The 22,331-nt window shown below is 40.2% G+C and overlaps 1 protein-coding gene across 3 annotated transcripts in view; it reads left to right on the forward strand.

Moving 5' to 3' along the window:
* The first annotated feature begins 1,321 nt into the window (after nucleotides 1–1,321).
* The window catches only part of NADK2 (NAD kinase 2, mitochondrial), a 46,362-nt gene continuing 25,352 nt past the window's right edge, over nucleotides 1,322–22,331 (forward strand). For 2 of the 3 annotated variants that reach the window (XM_082837016.1, XM_082837017.1), the window contains exons 1-4: nucleotides 1,322–1,759; nucleotides 16,882–16,970; nucleotides 17,868–17,956; nucleotides 19,042–19,123. In XM_082837016.1, coding sequence (XP_082693142.1) covers nucleotides 1,460–1,759; nucleotides 16,882–16,970; nucleotides 17,868–17,956; nucleotides 19,042–19,123 — 560 coding nt within the window. In that variant the 5' untranslated portion in view covers nucleotides 1,322–1,459. Of the gene's footprint in view, nucleotides 1,760–16,881; nucleotides 16,971–17,867; nucleotides 17,974–19,041; nucleotides 19,124–22,331 lie in introns of those variants that run through there. The other variant, XM_082837018.1, reaches the window with a different exon arrangement.

Below are 22,331 nucleotides of genomic sequence, written 5' to 3' on the forward strand. Positions count from 1 at the left end.
CTAGTTCAACTCCCTCACTTTATAGATGAGGAATCTGAGGCCCAGAAAGGTGAAGCAACCTGCCCAAAGTCCAAAAGCTAGTTATTGATAGTGCTCGGACTACAAAGAAGCAAAGAGAGTGCCAAAGCAAAAGGATCTAAAGAGCAGGAGGGATAAACATTAGGATGTGCACTGCCATTTGATTCTCCTCTTGTAACAGGAGCATTTTCTTCTATTTCCATTACTTTTACTCTAGCTTCGATCCAAGAGTAACTATTCCAACAGTGCCCAAGTCTCCCTCCCTCCTCCTGCCTCCCAATTTGTTCCACATTCGAAAACCAGATCAAGTCATCAAACATTGCTCTCAGGACTCATTTCATTCCAGTTAAAAGCCTTCAAAAGGCTAACTACTGCCTACAGGATAAGGTCCAAATTATTAACATTCTCTACCCTTCACTCTTTTCCTATCTACTTTTTCAACCATAGCTTCCCATCTAGAAATTTTCCATTTGGCCAGACTCGTCTATCCATCATCCTCTAACTTTCTCAAAGGCTAACACCTCCCCTCCACCCCAATAGTTTTTTGGAGGTTAGCAGATGTACCACCTGCGCAATCCCACAGGGTACCATGCTTAAATGAGCCCGGTGCTCGGCTTACTGCTGTCTATCCCTCTTGCAATTCTTAGCAATTTCTGAACAAGGGACTGCGTTTTCATTTTGCACTAGGCCCCGCAAATTGTGCAGCTGGTCCTGAGTCCGTCTCCTCAAACCCTGGCCCAGAGCTGGACATATCAGCCATCCAATACGAGGTGGCTGAATGAACGAACAAAGGGTCTAGTCTTATGTGCAATAATAAAAGAGTCTAGTCTTACGTGCAATAACGAAAAAAAGGACTGACCCCGAGCAAGAAGCTGCGGCCTCACACACGTTCCCGCCAAGCCCTTAAAACCGCACTCGCACGGCCGGCGCAGCCTCAGACCAGTTCCAGCTGGGTTTAGCTCCAACACCAAATAGAATTCCAGCCCTTCCCCCGGCCGCAGCCAATCCCTGAAGCTCCTCAGCCTCCGAAACCGCTGCGGGTTCTGATTGGCTGGAAGCGGTGGCCTGGGGGAGGGTGGAGACCGCGGGGGGAAAGGGGTGGAGCTGGAGGTCGGTCCCCGGGCGGGGGAAGCGGCTACTGCGCAGGCGTCAATGGAAAAGGCTCCCCAAACAAACACAACCCACCACCTGGAGGCCTCCAGCTTTTCCCCGCCCACCTTTCCCCTCTCGAGGGCTCTCCCGGCTCCCAATCGCCCGGCTTTCCCCGCCCCCGTCAACGTCTGGGCACGTCCCCTTTGCGGCGCCGGCCACGCACGGCTGTGCACTTAACCTCTGCCCGCCCGGCTGGAACGTAGCGGCCGCGGCGGCGCGAGCGGCGCGCACTGCTGGCGGCTGGAAGCGGAGGCGGGAGCCCGGGCCTTGAGCTGCTGCCGGGCCGACGATGACTTGTTACCGAGGCTTCCTGCTGGGCAGCTGTCGTCGCGTGGCGGGCGGCCGGGCAGCGGCGCTGAGGGGGCCAGGGGCGGGAGGCCCCGCCGCGCGGCCGCGGCTCGGCGGTGACGGCGGCGGCCGGCGGCACCTGGGGCAGGGGCAGCCGCGCGAGCTGGCGGGCTGTGGCAGCCGCCCCGACGGCGGCTTCCGCCCGTCCCGGGTGGTGGTGGTGGCCAAAACCACCCGGTACGAGTTCGAGCAGCAGCGGTACCGTTACGCGGAGCTCTCTGAGGAGGACCTGAAGCAGTTGGTGGGTCCCGGCGGCCCCCGCCCTTGTGCCTCGGCCCGGCGCTGGTTCGCTCACTGGCTCGGCCGTGACTTTGGGGGTGCGGTTCTGGGAATCGCTCCGCAGGCCGCCCCGGGGGAAAGGGAGCCCCTGGGCGCCGCTATAGGCAGCGGAAAAGAAGCCATGGTACCGCAGACACACCCCCTTTTAGTGGGCAGGACTGCCAGGCCTGGGCACTCCGGGGAGCCGGTCTGGTTGAGCCTTTTCCGCGCTGGAACGTGGTTCTCAGACAAGGTTCCAGGAGTTTGTATCAAAAGCTCACGTGTCTCCAGTGCTGGGCAGAGCAGCGGGGAAAATTTGAATGTATGTTGTTAAGTAGCAAAGTCCAGACAAAAGGCAGGTAAACAGGGTAATTATGAAATACAGCGTCTAGGTCTATATAATATAGTAGTGCCTCCACAACAGACTATATTTGGTATAGATATTTACTAATATCTTTGCAAAGTATATAAATACACCTAAGGGGGGGGAACCCTGAATATTATCTGCCTTCACTCTTATTCTTGGAACTTCTGATCCCATGTCCCCACCCACTTTAAGGAAACGAGAGTGATGATGCTACCATGAGCAGTATGTCCAGAAAAATCTCCACTGGAAATCTCTAATTGTTGACACTGCACCAAAAGGCTTTGGAATAAATTGCCTGTAACCATAATCCTGTAGAATTCTGTGCAAGAGTAGACAGCCTGTTCTGAACTTCTGGTTCGTAATCATCAGCAATCTTTTGGTAATATTTTGTGGAGGTATCAGAATGAAATTGTAAATCATCCTTGTTTAAGTACTGACTGTTTTCAGCATTTAACTTCTTGACTGTTTAATGAGTTAATTGAGGAGGGCCCCTGTATTCATCGGGTGGCCATGCTAGGTGCAGGTTTCTCTCCTTTTCCCTAGTGTTTGAAGGTAGCAATTTATAGAAAACATTTGCATCATTTAAAGAGTAAATCAGCAAACAGTTGGAGCAGGAGGTCGGAGTAGTTGAGCTTGTGTTAGGGAGTGAAGTTGAGGGTGAGGTAGGGAATAAAATTGGAGCAAGCGTTTCTGATTTGGGAAAGAGGTGTGCCATATGGGTTGTACTCCTAATTTTGCAGACCTACTTTTTAGAAGTTGTCGGATGCCATATACCCCTAAATATGTTCTTCATACAATTTTATGGAAGCCTCTCACGACAAGTAAAAATAGTGTACTTGATTGGCATGTTCAGAGTGTGGGATTTGGGGTCAGGAGCTTGGAGCCAGGCCCAGGTTCTCTGTGGTTAACTTCCTTTTAACTTCTGTGGGCCTCCTTGGTGACAGCGATACTTTTTGTGTTGTGCTGTCGTTTTCAAAGTGCTTTCACCTAGTTCAGTGTGTGAAATACTAGGATTGGACTAGGTAGCCTCCAAGGCCCTTTCTGGTATTTTAAAACTGAAGAACTTTTACAAGGCCTCAAGAATATGAGTGGCATCTGAATTAGATTAATTCTTGGACCTCTGAACTAGATTGACACTAATCAAAACTTTTTAAACGTAAGGCAAATCAAGTCTTTAAAAATCGAACTACCTAGTACACCCACTCTGAGTATCTGAAGAGAAATCTGTAATAGGTAAATATTTGCCTATTGCTAAGTATGCTGTTTGGAATAAGAAAACTTTTGAAGTAAAACTTCTGGACTGTAGAACACAGTTTTGAAATAGTTGTTGTTGCTATCATTTCAATTAAATTTTACTGGATTTGTTTCTTACTGATTTGAGTTTTATCATTTATGTTAAGGCCAGTATTCAGAATGGCATAGTATTAGGTGGAGCCCGGACCAGAGATCAGGAACAGACCAAATAATACTAGAGTGTGTGAAGTTGTTCTAAAATGGGATTCCGTAATAGGAATGACACGATGATTAATACTGTTTGCTGTTTTCCTAGGGTAAAAGATACTAAGGTATATGAATCATGTGAATTGGATATAAAAGAAAGTGGCCAAGTGCTTACTTGAGTCTTCTGGCACCGTGGCTGGCTATGTGTGTGGTGTCCTGGTAACCTGAAGTTTTGTACCAGAGGGTTCTCTTTTGCTGTGGTGGTGGTGATTGTTTTGTGGCAAAATAGATCTCTATTAGGTCACTTGTTAAAATGCAAATGGAAGAAGAGGGATGGAGTGCTAGTATAATTTCATACCCTGAAGCCTTGCGGTTCTCTAACTTTGTAGAAACTTAAACAATTAGAGGAAATACTTCTTAGCTGATAAAGCATGTACAGACTGGATGAAAGTCTGACTTTCATTTGCTCTTTCATATTGGTTTTACATTGGTTTATTTTTAATTCTTGCATTTCCCTTCCGCCTAACCTGTCAGTGACTTTTCTTGTGAATAGAGGATTTCTACTCAGTGATTTTACATCTACTGGCTCAAGACTTGGCAAGGGCTAATTGAACTATTATTACAGTTTACCTGCATCATAAGTGATGTAGCTGTTGGTGGATGTGGAGCTTATATTAACAGAGTTGATGACACTCACAAACTAGACCTTTAGGTGACTCAAAGCTGATTGGAAAGGGTTTTGACGTCGTTAACCATGCCTTATTGGCCAAAGAGAATGTTTCATTTCAAAATATTTTAATATATACCAAATAAAAAATGAGCAGTTTCCACCCTTCTCTGCCCTGACTCCAAGTCTTACAACCCCAGAAGCAACCCCCTTTAATGGTTTCCATTTTTAGTTTTTTTTAAAAAATTAATTTCCTGGGCTTCCCTGGTGGCGCAGTGGTTCAGAGTCCACCTGCCAATGCAGGGGACATGGGTTCGTGCCCCGGTGCGGGAAGATCCCACATGCCACGGAGCCTGCACGTCGGGAGGCTGTGCTCCGCAATGGGAGAGGCCACAACAGTGAGAGGCCCGCGTACCGCAAAAAAAAAAAAAAAAAAAAAAAATTAATTTCCTAATGGGGTGGAATAATTTCATGTAGTGGTCCCTCTATTATTGGTTTACATTCTTCCTAGTTATTGCCTTCTTAGCAGATTTGGGAGTTGCTGTGCCTTGGATTTTGTTTCCATTACTCAGTTTCCTTAAAACACTGGTGTAGCTTAGGTTGTAGTTCTTGGGTAGATAATATTTTTGCCACATGTGCCATGAGTGTAGTGTATGCAATATGAGTATTTATCAAATTAAAGAACATGATCTGGAGTACTGCCAGAGAGCCTTCTAACGGAGCCTCACTCCTTTCAAATCTTCGAGACACAGGAACCAAAACGGTCTATCCAAAGTGAACATCTGGCCACTTTACTCCTCTGCTTAAAACCCCTCAGAAGCTCCCTATAACCTATAGAGTCACCCAGGGAATTTGTTAGAATGCAGGTACCTGAACCTTATTCTCATCTCCCTCAATATAAAGATTCAGTTTGTGGAGAACTCTCAGACTCTGCCTCTTTGAACCATACCCTTAAGCTTGCTGATGCTTTGTCCAGGGCTTTGCATTTTTAACAAGCTCTCCACGTTTGCAAGTGGTCCCCAGATCAGACTTCGAGAAACATTATTGTAGGTGAACCTTTATTATCCTTAGTGTGCTAGAACAGGCCTTTCATGAATTGACTCCTGTCTACCTCTTGAGCTTCATTTCTAATCAGTTCTTGTCTAGAACTTCATTTTCCATTGATTTCAAACTGCTTTAATTTCCATGAGATGTTGTGCTTATTTAATTAACTTATTTATGGATCAGTAGCATGTTAAAATGGTTCAAAATGTAAACGATACAGAGGAGTATGCAATGAAAAGTCTTTTTCTTATTCCTGTCACCAGGCACTCAGTTTTTGTCCCTGGAAGTAACCAATGCTAATCAATTTCTTGTTTTTCTTTCCAGAAATAATATATACATACAAATCAACAGAGGGAAATATTCTTTTTCTTTATCCCATCCCTTTTTACTCAATGATAACATATTATTTAAGCTATTCTTCACCTTGTTCTTTTTTTAATAGTATGTATGTAGCACTTACTGTGTGCAGATGCTTTAGTTTATTAAAATACACTGTAATGAATAATATTTGTGTTAATCAAACACTAAAATATTAAAACTGGACTTGCTGAGTCAGGAAGTATATAGATTTGAAATTTTAATAGGTATTGCCAAATTGCTTCCCTTAGAGGCTGTGCCAGTGTATACCTTCACCAGCAATATATGAAGGTGCTTGTTTTTTCATAAACAGTTTAGCATACTTTGGGGTCTTTGCCAACCTGGTAGGTGAAAAATGGTATTTCAGGGTAGTTTGATTTGCATCCATCACTGTCTTTACCTTTGTAGCCCCTTTTGCTTTGAATGCTCCTCCATCCTTTAGCCAATTCCTGTTCTTGCTGTGAGGTGAAGCTTACACATTACTCTCACAGGAAGCCATCCTTGGTAACCTTGCTGGGCCTCTCTCTGGCCACCAAGGTTATGTTAGGTATTCTTCATTGTATTTTCATAATATGATTTTGAGCTTTCCTTTTTAGTGTATTATCTGTGGTTATTTTCTTCTCTGGAGTTGAGGGCAAGGACTGTATCTTACACATCATGCTCTCTGCCTTTCCATCCCCACTAGTTAAAGGTGGTGAAATGTTTCTGAATTTAAAAAAAAACATTTTTAGTTCTTTCACCCTGAGGCTGCCAGTCCAGGGCCTTATTTCCAGCTGTCAGGCTTCCAAAAGATGTTAGTTGCTAAAAACTTAAGGTAGAGATTACTGATGTGAGTGCCCTGAAAGAGGTTAAATATGTTTGATAAACATGAGCCTAAACAAAAGATGATTTTTATTTGACTATGAGTTTTTTTTTGGGGGGGTGCATAAAATGTTTTTAATTCTGTGGAACACAACTTGGAAAATAGAGGCTTAAGGTATACTCCCGTAAATATTTGCAGTTAAATAGGAGACTCATAAAGATGTAAAAGGACTGAATATCACAGTAGATGGAATTAACCATTAACAGAATCATTGATCAATATGTTTTAGAGCCCTGATTTTCAGCCTGCACTATGTATCAGGCTTACCTGGGGGAGCCTGTAGCCAGCCATGAAATTGTAAATAACATGATTTATGTTTACGGTGATCACTTTTTCTATATTTTTAATTATATGGCTTAAGCTCTGAGTTAAGATATTATGCACATTAATATCTTCTCAGCTAGTAAAGTATAAGTTGACTTTATTTTAATATTGTTTTGTATCTTTAAAAAGTTACATCAGTAATATCATATTCTTTAGAATGTGTCTAGTTTTTAGAAATTTTCTTATTCACTATTGGTTTTGAAATTTATCTGTGTTTATATATGTTAATTCATTTTAACTGCTGTATAGTATTCCATTGTTTGGATAATTAGGTTGTTTCCAGTTTTTCCACTATTAAAAAAAAATGCTGCAATTAAAAATACAAATAATTTTTCCATAAGCATTGAATAACTCCCTGATTCCCAGTGTTCTCATGGGCACTTGGTAGACTTTAACATTTTTGCCAATGTGATGAGGGTGAAATTGTATCTTTTAATTTTAAGATAATTAAATATTAAAGAATAAGGAAGAATTTATAGGTGAAGGAGAGAGAGAACAGTACTAGTAAGACAGTGGGAAAGGTCATCTTTTTGCCAGTAAAAAGAACTCAAACATTGGTGACTTTAATTCACAGTCAGAAAAATCTTACATCATGATGTACTCATATTTGAAATAGAAGGTAACATGAACCAGTTTACCCTTGTTACATGTAGTATAGTTTATTTATAATGCTGGTTGTGCCCCATTCTAAGGGCAATTTGAAAATCATTGCTCAAGAGGAAGTACTATTGAGGCTAAACAGGTAAGTGGGCCTTATAAAGTTGTTAAATGCCATGGTTTTATCTCCTAGTGGTTTTCAGTCTTTTAGCAGCAGAACACAACTCTTGCTCAGCCCTACTCTCTTCCCCACAGGAGTGGAGGGATGGGTAAGTTTTCTGAGACGTCAGCATTCTGGGACTAGTATGAAAGCAGGCTTCGGGTGGGAGTGGTTAGATGACGAGGGGAATAGGAAATACTTTTTAAGGAAGAAACTCATTTAGAAATTCCAGAGGCAAGCTGTTGCATGAGACCAGATAAGAGTTGATGTTGCCCAGAACTCAAGCAGTGGCAGCATGAACGTAAAGAACAGATTGGAGAAACAGTTTGCAGGTATAATTATTGGACTTCGCCACTGGCCGGCTATGGAGACTGAGTGTGAAGGGAGAATTAAAGGTGACACCTGGGGTTTACTTTGTTGACTAGGTAAATGGAAGTATTATTAACTGTTATATGGGATTCAGAAGAGCAAATTAGAACGGGGAATATATAATCAGATTTAGATGGTTTTGGGGAGAGGTACTTGATCTACATGTGGGTGAATATAAAGGTAGGCATTTGAAAATTTGAGCCTGTAGCTCAAGAAACAAGCTTGCCCTAAAGTTTAATTTCATAGGTACTGGTGTGTACTTGGAAGATCAAGTCCCTAGAGTGGGGAGAAAATGAAAATGAAGTGAGAACGGATAAGAATGCCAAGGAAGGTAACTTGAGCAATCCCAACATATAAGGGAGTAAGTAAACAGAATTAAGGGGAATGCAGAAGTAGGAATAAAACAATGGGGAAAGTAAAGGTGAGAGTCTGAGATAAAGAATAAATGGAATAGAAATGATCCAAGATAAATACCAAATATAGCTGAAGAAATATTTAGGGTTCCCTGCACCTGGCCTGACCATACTAGGTAAGTAGTTTCCTTTAGCTGTCAGTTAGGTACCACTAATCCTTTTAAGGCAATTTTGAATGGTGCTTCGTGTACCATTTAGTTAAGCGTATTCTTCTAAGAGTGCTTAAATTATGCCTAGTGAGTTTACATACCAAACTGTCATTGTGTCACGAGTTGGTGAAACAGTGTGTTAAATTTAAAAAGACATATTTCCTTCCCTTACTGGAGTACAAAATAGTAACGCTCAGCTGACTAGTAAAACAAGTTTAAAAAATTTGTAATAGATTCAGTTTTGGTCAAGTAAAAATGTCTGTGATACTTTAATAAAAGTGTTTGGGCCGCTTAGAAAATAGCCTATCACCTCTGACTTTAAGGTGTGGTGAATTTCTGTCCCTTCAGAACCCTCTTTTTTTTCCTTTCATGCTGTGTTGTGTTTTAACCTCTGAGCCGCATGGGGAGAAGTGATGTTGGCTTTTGGAGATTTTATAAGAAAATTCTTTTGCTAATACTGAGTGTGTCTGCCTGTAGAGATTTTAGATTCACACTGCTTTCTCCAAGTATCCTAGTGAATAATCATAAAAGAAAGGTTTTTGTTTGTTTGTTTTTTGCTTTTTAATGCTGATAGGAACTAACAAGCTTTTGGGGGAAAAAAAGGAAGAAAATATTAAGAACTTTGTTACTAATACCTAAGGTGTAGCATTGCATAATTGAGAATGTATTCTAAATTTCAGTAATTTCTCTAATCTCTTAATTGTAAGACATTTTACAGAGAATTCATGTGTTCTTGTTTTTGTCTGATTGAAGTATGTTTTTAAATCTTTGAAGTGTTGTTATTTTCTGAGGGGGTAGCTAGAAATTCTTACTAGCCTTTGAATATTAAAAAAAAACTTTAAAAAATATGAGCCAGTTGAATAGTGATTTAAGACTTTCTAATTGATGCTTTTTATTAAAAAAAAAGCATGCTTTTTATTAAGGCATTAAAAATGCCTTATCTCTTAGCTGCCTAGTTAGCCAGTACATGTTAATGCAGCTTACTAGCCCAACCAACTAGATTGTTTATGAAAGTAATTAAAGAACTTGTATTCTCTAAATAAATGTATCGAGCATGAGTTGTTAAATAATTAGTTCACAAGAAGAAATGTGAGTGGGAATAAGAATTTATGAAGTGACATTTCTGCTCCAATATTAAGTATTCTAATGCTAAATGAACTTTGTCTTTAGATTTGGAACTTCAGTGTTGCTAACAAAACATATTAAAATCGTGGAAAACTTAGTTTTCTATTAGTTCTTTATAATTTTTCCCCTGCAAATTCAGACCTCCTTCACCATGTCAAATTGAAGTTTCATAAAACTCAGCTGCTGAGTAATCTTAATTTTCTGGAGTTTGCTGAGAGCCAGGAAGTAAGCACCAAAGCTCCTGAACCACCAGATTAGAATTAATAGTACCGATATGTAGGATTTATGTCCTTTATTCCTGGGTATATGTTCTATATTGTGGAAGCCAAAAATGGGAACATAAGATAAAAATCTGGACAGTGAATTGAACTCTGAAGGCCAGTTACCCTTAAGTTTTATTTATAGCAGGTTAGAAGCAGTAAATTTGATGAAAATATTTTAATAGACTTTTCTACCTTTGAATGGGTTCTCACTGAGTTTTCAGTGCTGCATTTAATGCATTTGATTGAGCTCAGCTAATGTTTAACTGAACACAGTAGTAGGCACTCACATATCTGAATGAATAAATTCAATTTTTTAGAGCTTAATTTCTAGCTATTCAGTGTTTACTCTTGAAATGGCTTCTTGAGAGGTAATTATTGTAAAAAAATAATATAACGTGGTAACTTATCTGCTAGAAAATCAGGGGCTTGATATTGAAGCAGGTTAGTTTGAGATGCCTGTTAGATATCCAGAGAAAGACGTCAGAGACGCAGTTGGGTACCTTCACCTGGAGCCCTAAAGATAGGCCAGGATTAGAGATTGCAATTAGGAGTCACCAGCATCAGCATACAAGATCTCTTTTAAAGCCTTGAAACTAGAGATCCCCAGGGAGAGAGCAGAAAAGAAAATCACTGTGATCCATATTTACTGAAAGGTGGTTAGTGCAGTTTTAGTTAATCTGTGGCTGGGTAATGGAAGTAATAATCTGAATATTAATGCTATGTTCATCCATATTTAGAAATGATACTCTTAGAATAGTTTTTCAACCCTTATTTACATTGATTTGTTGATCAAAGTAAATGAACGATTATCTAATTATTACCTTGCTTGCTGCTTTCCTTTAGAGAAAATATTCTTAACATTGGTTTGCTCTGTCTAAATATAATGAGGTTTATATCTAGGCATTAAACTGTTGTACAGGCTGTCTCATTTAGTATATGCGAGTTAACATCTATGGATTAATTTTTTTTTTCTGTGTGGAATTCAGTTTATTTTTATTTTCCCTTTTTAAAATTTTTATTGACGTATAGTTGATTTACAATGTGTTAATTTCAGGTGTACAGCTAAGTGATTCAGTTATATATATATACACACATATATTTATATACATATATATATAAAACATTTTTAGATTCTTTTCCATTATAGGTTATTACAAGATATTTTGAGTATAGTTCCCTGTACTGTACAGTAGGTCCTTGTTGGTTATCTGTTTTAGATATAGTATTGTGTATATTTTAATTCCAACCTCCTAATTTATCCCTCCCCACCCCTTTCCCCTTTGGTAACTATAAGTTTGTCTTCTGTGTCTGAGAGTTATTTCTATTTCATAAATAAGTTTACTTGTATCATTTTAATTTTAGATTCCACATATAACTGACATCATATATTTGTCTTCCTCTGTCTGACTTAGTTCACTTAGTATGATAATCTCTAGGTCCATCCATGTTGCTGCAAATGGCATTATTTCATTCTTTTTTATGGCTGAGTAATCTTCCACTGTGTATATATACCACATCTCCCTTATCCATTCATCTGTTGATGGACACTTAGGTTGCTTCCATGTCTTGGCTGCTGTAGATAGTGCTGCTATGAACATTGGAGTGCATTTGTCTTTTCAAATTATAGTTTTCTCTGCATATATGTCCAGGAGTGGAATCGCTGGTTCATATGATAACTCTATTTTTAGTTTTTTAAGGAACCTCCATACCGTTCTCTATAGTGGCTGCCCCAATTTATGTTCCCACCAACAGTGTAGAAGGATTCCCTTTTCTCCACACCGTCTCCAGCATTTATTATTTGTAGATGGACTAATTTTCAAATAGCCAAATATGTCCTCAGCTTCTCTTCTGAAAAGCATGTTTCCCTGTAGATTATAGAGTGAGGACAACACTATTTTAAAAGTCTTAACCCGGGCTTCCCTGGTGGCGCAGTGGTTGAGAGTCCACCTGCTGAAGCAGGGGACACGGGTTCGTGCCCCGGTCCGGGAAGATCCCACATGCTGCGGAGCGGCTGAGCCCTTGAGCCATGGCCGCTGAGCTTGCGGCCTGCTGAGCCTGTGCTCCGCAACGGGAGAGGCCACAACAGTGAGAGGCCCGCGTACCGCGAAAAAAAAAAAAAAAAAGTCTTAACCCATTATTCATAAACAAGATTGGGAAGGTAGGTATCAAAATATTCACACTAATTATCCCAAGGTAATAAGATTATATGTAGTTTTAATTTTTCATGACTGTGTCTTCCATGTTGTGTTGTTTTTATAACCTTTTTAAAAAGAAAAATACATATTATTAAAATACTATCTAAAATTGGTTTTACTTTATAATTCAGTAAGTAATGATTTAAAACAAAAGAATATAAGACTGTATTTTGGACAGGTACTTGAAAAACAGATTTTGTGTCATAAAGAGTCAAGCGTAAGGGAATTTGGAAAAGGAAAGAAAATAACATGCTTTTTTTTTCCTTCCAGTTTTATTGAGATGTAATTAATACACAGCACTGAATAAGTTTAAGGTGTACAGCATAATGATTTGACATACATACATCATGAAATGATTATCACAATAAGTTTAGTGAACATCTGTCATCTCATATAGACATAAAATGAAGGAAATAGAAAATTGTTTTTTCTTGTAATGAGACCTCTTAGGATTTGCTCTCTTAACAACTTTCATATATAACATAGAGCAGTGCTAATTATAATTACCATGTTGTCCATTACATCTCTAATACTTATTTATCTTAAAACTTTGTACCTTTTGACTGCCTTCATCCAACTCCACGTCCCTCCATCCCCTGCTTCTAGTAACCACAAATCTTACTTCTTTTTCTATGAGTGAGTTTGTTTTTGAAGTATAATTGACCTACAATGCTATGTTAGTTCCTGTTACAGAACACAGTGATTGGTATTTCTGTACATTTCAAAATGGTCACCACGTGATCATTTCATACCTGTGACCCATTTATTTTGCAACTGTAAGTTTGTACCTCTTAATCTCCCTCACCTATTCTTTCCTTTCCCCACCCCTCTCCCCTCTGGCAATCACCTGTTTGTTCTCTGTATCTGTTTCTGTTTTGTTATGTTCTTTTTTTTTTTTGATACCGCATATAAGTAAAATATAGTATTTGTCTTTCTCTGTCTGACTTAATTGGCTTAGCATAATAATACCCTCTAGGTTCATCCATGCTGTCACAAATGGCAAGATTTCATTCTTTTTTTTTCAAGGCTGGGTAGTATTCCGTTGTGTATATATAGGCAGCATAGATATGGGTCTTGTTTTTGTATCCATTCAGCCACTCTGTGTCTTTTGATTGGAGCATTTAGTCCATTTACATTTAAAATAATTATGGATAGGTGTGTACTTACTGCCATTTTGTTAATTTGGGGGGGTTGTTTTGTAGTTCTTTTTTATTCTTTTCCTTTGTGATTTGATGACTATCTTTAGTATTATCTTTGGATTCCTTTCTGTTTTGTTCATGTGAATCTATTGTTGATTTTTGGTTTGTGTTTACTGTGAGGTTTATATCTTGCAATCTGTATATACATGTGACTGTTTTAAGTTCCTGATCTCTTAAGTTCAAACTCATTTTTGCTCCTTCCTCTCATGTTTACTGTTGGGCATCATGTTTTACATCACTTTGCATATCTCTTACCTACTTATTGTGGATATAGATGATTTTACTATTTTTGTCTTTTAACCTTTTTACTAGCTTTGTACATGGTTGATTTACTACTTTTACTGTATATTTGCTTTTACCAATGAGCTTTTTCCTTTTGTAATTTTCATATTTCTAGTTGTGGCCTTTTTTTCCCCCTCTGCTTTGAGAAGTCCCTTTAACATTTGTTGTAAAACTGTCTTAGAGGTGCTGGATTCTTTTAGCTTTTGCTTGTCTGTAAAACTTTTGATCTCTCCATCAAATCTGAATGAAAGCCCTCCTGTGTAGAGTATTTTTGGTTGTGGGTTTTCCCTTTCTTAACTTTAAATATATCATGCCACTCCCTTCTGGCCCACAGAGTATCTGCTGAAAAGTCAGCTGATAGCCTTATGGGAGTTCCCTTGTTCGTAACTTGTTGTTTTTCCTCTGCTGCTTTTAATATTCTCTCTTTATCTTTAATTTTTTCCATTTTAATTACTGTGTGTCTTGGTGTGGTCCTCTTTGGGTTAATCCTGTTTGGGACTCTCTGTGCTTCCTGGACCTGGATGTCTATCCTTTCCCATGTTAGGGAAGTTTTTAGCTGTTATGTCTACAAATATGTTCTCTGCCCCTTTCTCTCTCTTTTCTTTCTGGGACCCCTATAATGTGAATGTTAGTATGCTTGATGTTGTCCCAGAGGTCTCGTAAACTATCCTCATTTCTTTTTATTTATTTTTTCTCTTTTTCTGTTCAGCTTCAGTGATTTCCACTACTATATCTTTCATCTTTCTGATCCATTCCTTTATGTCATCTAATTTAACGTTGATTCCTTCTAGTGTATTTTTCATTTCAGTTATTGTGTTCTTTTCTGTTCGGTTCATCTTTATATTTTCTAACTCTTTGTTAAAAACTTCTGACTTCTCACCCTTTTCATTTCATCTTCTCCAGAGTTCTTTGAACAACTTTATGATCATTACCTTGATCTCTTTATCAGGTTTAGATTGCCTATCTCCACTTCACTTAGTTCTTCTGGGGTTTTATCTTGTTCATTAATTCGGTACATATTCCTCTGTTGCTTCGTTGTTCCTAATTTGCAGTTTCTTTTTCTATGTATTTGGTAGGTTGGTTATGTTTTTCCAACCTGGGAGAAGCAGCCTTTTATAGGAGATGTCCTTTGCATGCCAGCAGCACACTCTGCTCTGGTCACCGGACCTGTGTGCTCTAGGGGTGCCCCCTGTGTGGGCTGTATGGGCCCTCCTGTGATGGGCTGACTACTGTGGGTGGTCTGGAAGGCGTGGCTGGTCCCGGGTCTGGTTGGTTGTCAGGCCCTGCCTTGCGTGGTGGCTGCCAGCTGCCGTTGGGTGGGGCTGGGTCACGAGGCTGCTGGCTGTGGGGCCCTGGGGCTCCTTGCGTTGGTGGGCAGAGCTGGGTTCTGGAGTAGGTGGTTGCGGGGCCAAGGGCCCTGGGTCTAGTCTTGGCCTGCCGATGGGTGGGGCTGGTTCTTGACATGACTGTCTATGGGGTCGGGGGTGTCTCAAAGCTGGTGGGAGGGGCCGGATCCTGTGGCAGTTGGTTGAGAGGTCCAAGGTGCCCCAGAGCTGGTGTTGGCCCACTGATGGGTGGGGCTGGGGTCAAGAGGATCCCCAGGCTGGTGCCTTCCCACTGGTGGGTGAGGCCAGGTCCTGGGGTTAGTGCCATCACACTGGTGGATGCAGGCGGTCCTGGAGTCTCTGGCTGCACGGCCCTGGAGGTCTTGGAGTCGGTATTTCAGCCCACCGGTGGCCAGGGCCCGGGCCCAGGGGGTCCTGGGGCTGGTGCCTACCCACTGGTGGGTGAGGCTGGCCCCCAGACTGTTGCAGGCCCACTGGTGGGCAGAGCCAGGTCCTGGGGTCTCTGATTGCAGGGCCCCGGGGGTCCCATGGCTAGTGTGAGCGTACTGGTGTGTGAGCTGTGTCTTGGGCCCTCTGGTGGACAGGGCTGGGTCCTGGGATATCTGTGGCCTCGGGGTCTTAAGGCAGCAGACCTGTGGGTTCACATCCTGGCAGTAAAAAGCTAGAAGGAGGATTCCAAAATGGTGCTTGCCGTCACCAGCATTCTCGTGGTAGAACGAGCTTCCCGAAATGACTGTTACCAGTGTCTGTGTCCCCAGGGCGAGCTCTAGTTGCCTCTTGTCTCTTCAGGAGCCTCTCCAGGATCAGCAGATGGGTCTGGCCCAGGCTTTTTTCAAATTACTGCTTCTGCCCTGGGTCCTGGAGCGTGTGAGATTTTGTGTGTGCCCTTTAGGAGTGGAACCCCAAAGCCCCGGCTCTCCTGAAAGTAAGCCCTGCTGGCCTTCAAAGCCAAATGTTCTGGAGACTTGTCTTCCCAATGCAGAGCCACTGGGCTGGGGAGCCAGTGTGGGGCTCCGACCCCTTGCTCCTTGGGAGGAACCTCTGCAATTGTAAATTATTTCCCCCCGTTTGTGGGTTGCCCACCCAGGGGTATGGGTATTGACTATACTGCATCTCCGAACCTCTTACCTGTCTTGTTGTGGTTCTCTTTTATATCTTCAGTTGTAGGTGATCTTTTCTGCCAGTCTTCTGGTTTTTTTTCTTGAATAGTTTCTCTGTAAGTAAGTAGTTTTGTAAGTAATTTTGTTGTATGCTGAAAATAACATGTTTTTTAATTCTAGCATTCACTCTAGTGGACATATTTCCTACTTGATGATTAAATGGATGTTTCTAAACTTCTCTCTCAACATTTTACTTTACAGATTATTCAGAAGACATATACTTTAAAAGAATATTAATGATAAGATAGTGACATTATAAAATATTCTAAATGACTAGGAAAAATAATCCTTGAAGTCTATATGTCTTTATATCTAAAAGTTACCCATTCTCAAGCAGCTAACAAGCCCTTTGTTTGGATTGTGTAAATTCCAAATAGAGTTCATAAATCTGAATACAAGAGAGCTGAAAATCCAAGTAGAACAAAGGTCATCTAACTGCCTTCCAAAATATTAGTTCATCTTTGGTCTTCAGTAGCCATATGCAGTATGTTAAAAATCCATTTAGGAAGAAAAGCACTCAAGCTGTAAAACATGAGATTTTTGAGATCCCGTTGACCACATGATTCAGGAAACTTACTGCTGTGTTTGGTATTAAAACCAAGTTATGATTTTCTGGAACCAGACTTTCTAATTAAGTTTATACTTGTAGGTTTCACATATAGTCATTAAAATGTATCTCCCCCCCCCAAAAAAAACCCCATTCTGCTTTATATAGGGCTTTTTAAAGAAATATAATATGTAATATATATTATGTAATAAGGCAAAACTTGTTTTATTTTGATATAGCTTGCATTGAAAGGCTCTAGCTACAGTGGACTGCTTGAACGACATCATATTCACACCCAAAATGTAGAGCACATTCTTGATAGTTTACGGTAAGTCTGTGGGATCAGGTCTTGAGTGGGACTTTCAATTTTTATTTTTACTAGCAGCTAATACTTAGATTTTTAGTAAAGATGGCCATTATAGAATCATTTTAAGAAAATTATATCATGGCTAATGGACCTGATATTATAGTGTTTTTAAGGAAATTTTTATTGTACTCTGAAAACTTCACAGATTTTCAGTTATTATTTGGTCTGCCCAAGAAGTGCCTTTTCTACAAAGAGTTAATTTTGTACACAGCAGGCTTCAACTGTAGTGCAGAATAGTGGATTATGTAGGTGTTCATTATAATAGTCTTTGAATGTCTAAAAATTACAAGTACAGAAACTTCAGTTAATTAGGGGCTAAGTGAGTCAGCAAATAAGTTTCTGTGTATGCAAGAGAATCAGTGTGAGAACACGCAAATTAGAAAGTATTTTAGTCACTTTCAGTGTCTGGCACTCAATATTCGTTGAATTTAAAATAACAGCTATTCACTTTTTTTTTTTTTTGCTATTCACTTTTATAATTTAAAAAATTGTCAATCGAGGTGTTAGTCTTCTGGGCCGTTTTGTATTCATGAATTTTAGCACCAGAAAGAGTAGAGAAAAGGAAATGCAATTCTAATTAATCAATATTGCTATTCGTCAAGGGCCTTAAAAGATGTTTTTAAAGCACATGGCGATTTGGGATAGTCAGTTTATACATATGCTTCCTATAGTTAATAGTTAATTGGTTGTTGTGGGTAAGTGAAAATGAAGCTGACATTACAAAGCTAAACATAAATTTGTTTATAAAACAAACTTGTTTATTTATTTTAAATCTCTCTTGTAATAATCTGCCTCTCAAAAAACATACTCCTTTATGTTACTGGAAATTTTATACACACTTTACTTTTTTTATCTTAGGAATGAGGGGATTGAGGTTCGTCTCGTAAAGAGGAGAGAATATGATGAAGAAACTGTTCGATGGGCAGATGCTGTCATAGCTGCAGGAGGTAATAGTTTTGCAGAGGTAAAGGTGCTGGAATATGGAAATGCTCTTTAATAATCATATTGCCAAATACCGTGTGGTCTAGCTGTGATGAAGCTTTCAGAGTCCTACCATAAGACGAATTTTTGGATTTTTAGGATCAGGTTTTAAAAGACGTGCTTTATACAACATTTTACTTTTCTAGTGAACGATGTTACTGTAAGGTTCTGTGCGTGTATTTCTGTGTGTATATTTAAAGTGTGTATTTAAGTATGATTCAAAGGATTATTTATAACTATTTTGGTTTAGTTATGCCAGTCTTTAAAAAAAAGTTGAGTTTAAGAGTTTAATGAGGGCTTCCCTGGTGGCGCAGTGGTTGAGAGTCCGCCTGCCGATGCAGGGGACACGGGTTTGTGCCCCAGTCCGGGAAGATCCCACATGCCACGGAGCCTGTGCGTCTGGAGCCTGCGCGTCCGGAGCCTGTGCTCCGCAACGGGAGAGGCCACAACAGTGAGAGGCCCGCGTACCGCATAAAAAAAAAAAAAAAAAAAAAGAGTTTAATGAGATTAGATAAATTCCATCCCTCTTTGGCCCCAGTATACTTACACTTACACTTGTTTTTTCCTGAGCTTTATTATTATGTTAGTGACTGTTCTTTATAAACCTTTACATTTTTTTTGGAGAGAAAAATCCAAATCTGGACACTTTTGTTGGATGTATTCTCATCAAAATAATTTATGAATTGGGACTGATGTTATGTGAGAGGGAAAGAGGATTGGTTAATAGAAGTGATAGAGTTAGAATAGCGGTTCCCAGCTGGAGGCTACTGCTGGCATGCAGTGGGTGGCCAGGGATACTGCTCGCCACCCTACAAAGTTCAGGACAGCCCTCACAACAAAGAATTATTTGGCCTGAAGTGTTCATCTTGCCACTGTTGAGAAATTCTGGATTAGAGTGGGAGAGATAATACAGAGGGATAGTGGGTAGAAAGGAGTAGACTGTGGCAGCCAACAGGATGGGGTGCGGGTGGGATTATTAAAAGAACTAGTGTTCAAAATGTTGTTAAAAACTAGTTTTGTAACAAGTCTGGTTATGTCTTATGTCCTTTAGGTGATGGCACAATGCTTTTGGCAGCAAGTAAAGTCCTGGACAGACTTAAACCAGTTATTGGAGTAAACACTGACCCAGAACGGTAAGGAAAAACTTTTTTGTGCTTTGCTTTGCATAGTACCTGTTTATGATAAATCTTAAATTTGGAAGCTCCTTATCCTATTGGTACAGGGTGTTTACTATGGTGCATGCTGTGTAAGTGGAAACATCACCGTTGCTGGCTATCGTGAATGTTAGAACCATGTTCCAAAATCATTTCAGTGATGAAATTTAGGCATGTAGAATTGACCTCTACCTTTAGTAGATTTCTCTTCTTTGTCGTTATTTTCAAGGACATAGCTCTGTTTTTTAGCTTAGGCATGAGAAATATATACACATTTCGCTGGCGTTGGTGGTAGAAAATTATGATATGGGATGGACAAGTTCTCACATTTGACTTCCCAGGTAGTTTGGGAGTAATATCTGTGGGAGGATAGACTTGAGCCCTTGACCCAGGTGAGTACTGGTGACTTTGGTGTTGCTGAAGATGGATGAGTTAATGATGTTCCATCTTCTACCCTTCCTTCTGGCTCTCATCTACATTCCTGAACATGCCTCCACTGATTTCCTGGGTGACTTCGTTGACTTAATAAATAGACCAAACCCTATTATCACTTTGTTTTCCTTTCCTTAGCTTCACTGACATTTATCCTCATTCTGTTCCAGCCACCCACAGCCATGATCATACTTGGACTTTGTCATCACCTAGAATTTCCCCACCTCTCAAATCACTCTGACCATAGCCGCCTACCTTAATAGCAGTCCTACTTCCTCAATTCTAGTAAATCTGCCCTTTGACTTTCAGTGTGTTTATCCCTCTATTTTTTTTCTTAATTCTCCCTTACTTCATTCACTTTCCTGACAAATTTCTTATATATTTTGTACCATTATCTTTCTGCTCAATCATGGATGAGTCTTTTCTACTCCACTCTGTACTGTCTCCAGAATAACTGATTAACATCTGTCGTTTTAACTTAGATGCTGGTGACTCCAGAATCTGTATATCCAACACTGATCTTGCTTCTACTCTTACCTTATAGTCTCTTCTCCCCACTGCAGCCACAGTGATTGTTTTGTAAAAGTTTGATATATTCTGTGACCTCTGCTCAAAGTCTTACTGTGGTTCCCCATCTAACTCAGAATAAAATCTAATTTTTACCGTGGCTGGGGTGACCAGCTCATCCTCATCCTGGTTTTCTTGGGACTTTCTCAGTTTAGCACCGGAAGTCCTATGTCCTGGGAAAATTGTCAGTCTCAGGCAAACTGGGACAGTTGGTCCCCTTCACTGTGACATTCAAGACTCTACATTATCTGGCCCCTGACTGTTCTGTGTCCTTATGTCCTATTATTTTCCCTTTCTTCATGCTATTCTAGCCATACTGGCCTCCACTTGCATGTATCCGGTGGCATTAAAAATGTAACATGTCTACAGATGAACTTATCTCCTTCCCTCCACCCATACTTGATAAATGAAATCATAATGGGTGCTGAAGCTGTGATGACCCATCCCTCACCACCTTCCCTCACTCCCTTCGTTGTATTGGTCTAGGGATTTAGTTCTAAGTTTTAGGGATCTTACCTTTGAGTCCATCTCTTCCCCTCCTCACTGAATTTAAACATAGCTTTATAGTTTGTGGTTTAAATTACTGTAGTAACTTCCAGTCTTGCTCTTTCCAACCCATTCTTTATACTTTGCCTTAATGGTCTTTCTAAAGTACAAATTTGATTGTATCCACTCCTTAATTAAAGTCTTTCAGGGTTTCCTTATGACCTTCAGGTTATATTGCAAATTCCGTAGCATAATATATATGATCTTTCACCATCTGTTGCCTATTTGCTTTTCTAGTTTCATCTACCCTCATTTACCTGTAGGCACTATACATTTTTCAGCTTAAAAAAAAAGACTGATGCCTCTCTAGGAATATTCTAGGATCCTTCCTAAAGTCTGTTCTTTGGGGGTTTTTGTTTTTTGTTGTTTGGTTTTTTTTTTGCGCTACACGGGCCTGTCACTGCCATGGCCTCTCCTGTTGCGGAGCACAGGCTCCAGACACGCAGGCTCAGCGGCCATGGCTCACGGGCCCAGCCGCTCTGCGGCATGTGGGATCTTCCCAGACCGGGGCACAAACCCGTGTCCCCTGCATCGGCAGGCGGACTCTCAACCGCTGTGCCACCAGGGAAGCCCAGGGGTTTTTTTTTAATTGTATTTTTTTCGCAGTTTTATTGAGATATAATTGACATACAGCACTGTATAAGTTTAAGGTGTACAGCATAATGACTTGACTTACACGTGTTGTGATATGATTACCACAATAAGTTTAGTTAACATCTGTCAACTCATATAGCTGGAAAAAAAAAAAGGAGGGGAAAGTTTTTTTCCTTATGATAAGAACTCTTAGGATCTACTCTTTTCATAACTTTCAAATATACCGTACACCAGTGTTAACGATAGCCATCATGTGGTACATTACATCCCCAGTACTTATCTTATAGATGGAACTTTATACCTTTTGACCACATTCATTCAGTCCCCTCTCCCCTAGCCTCTGAAGGTTGTTCTTAAGTGCAGTGTAATGTATGAGCATCCTAATGTCATGATTGAAGGCTCGCATATGGGAGTTTTTGCTCTGGTGAGGAGCTTTGTTGATATCAAGAAAGAGTTTGAAAGAGTAAGTGAAAGAGTTCTCCAGATGTCCATGTGCTTTTCATGCCTTTGTTTGTGCTTTTGCCTAGAGTGCCCTTACGACACTTACTCAATTGTGTAGTTCTTTTTCATTCAAGACTGGTACCTCTCCTGGGCTCTGACTATGATTCCTTGTACAGAGAGCACTTATCTCTTCCTATTATTTTCTGCTTGATTGTCTCTTCCATTAGACTATAAATTCCTTGAGTATAGGACTTAATTTCTCTATTGCTAGCATTTTAATTGCCTTTAGTATTCGTGCACATGTATTTTAGAACTTTGCAATGACATATTTTTACATCATTAAAGTAGGAGATTCTTTACTGATCATATTTTATACAGTTTGTTGAAATATATTTTCCTTTAAAAGCTGGCTTAATACTCATTAGCCTGTGGGGATTTTGAAACTGGTAAGCAACAGGTGTTGCTTCTCTAATTTCTGCCTAAAATGATGTGTTCTAGAAGTCCTCTGGTTTTTCTTTTTGCCCCCAGGCAGAAATGTATTAAGCCCCTGGCTTGTTGCATAATTCAGGTTGCCTGAATTTTTTTTCTTAAGCACAGAGGTGTCTCA

Source organism: Leucopleurus acutus (genome assembly GCF_964270905.1).
Source record: "Leucopleurus acutus genome assembly, chromosome: 3".
NCBI lineage: Eukaryota > Metazoa > Chordata > Mammalia > Artiodactyla > Delphinidae > Leucopleurus > Leucopleurus acutus.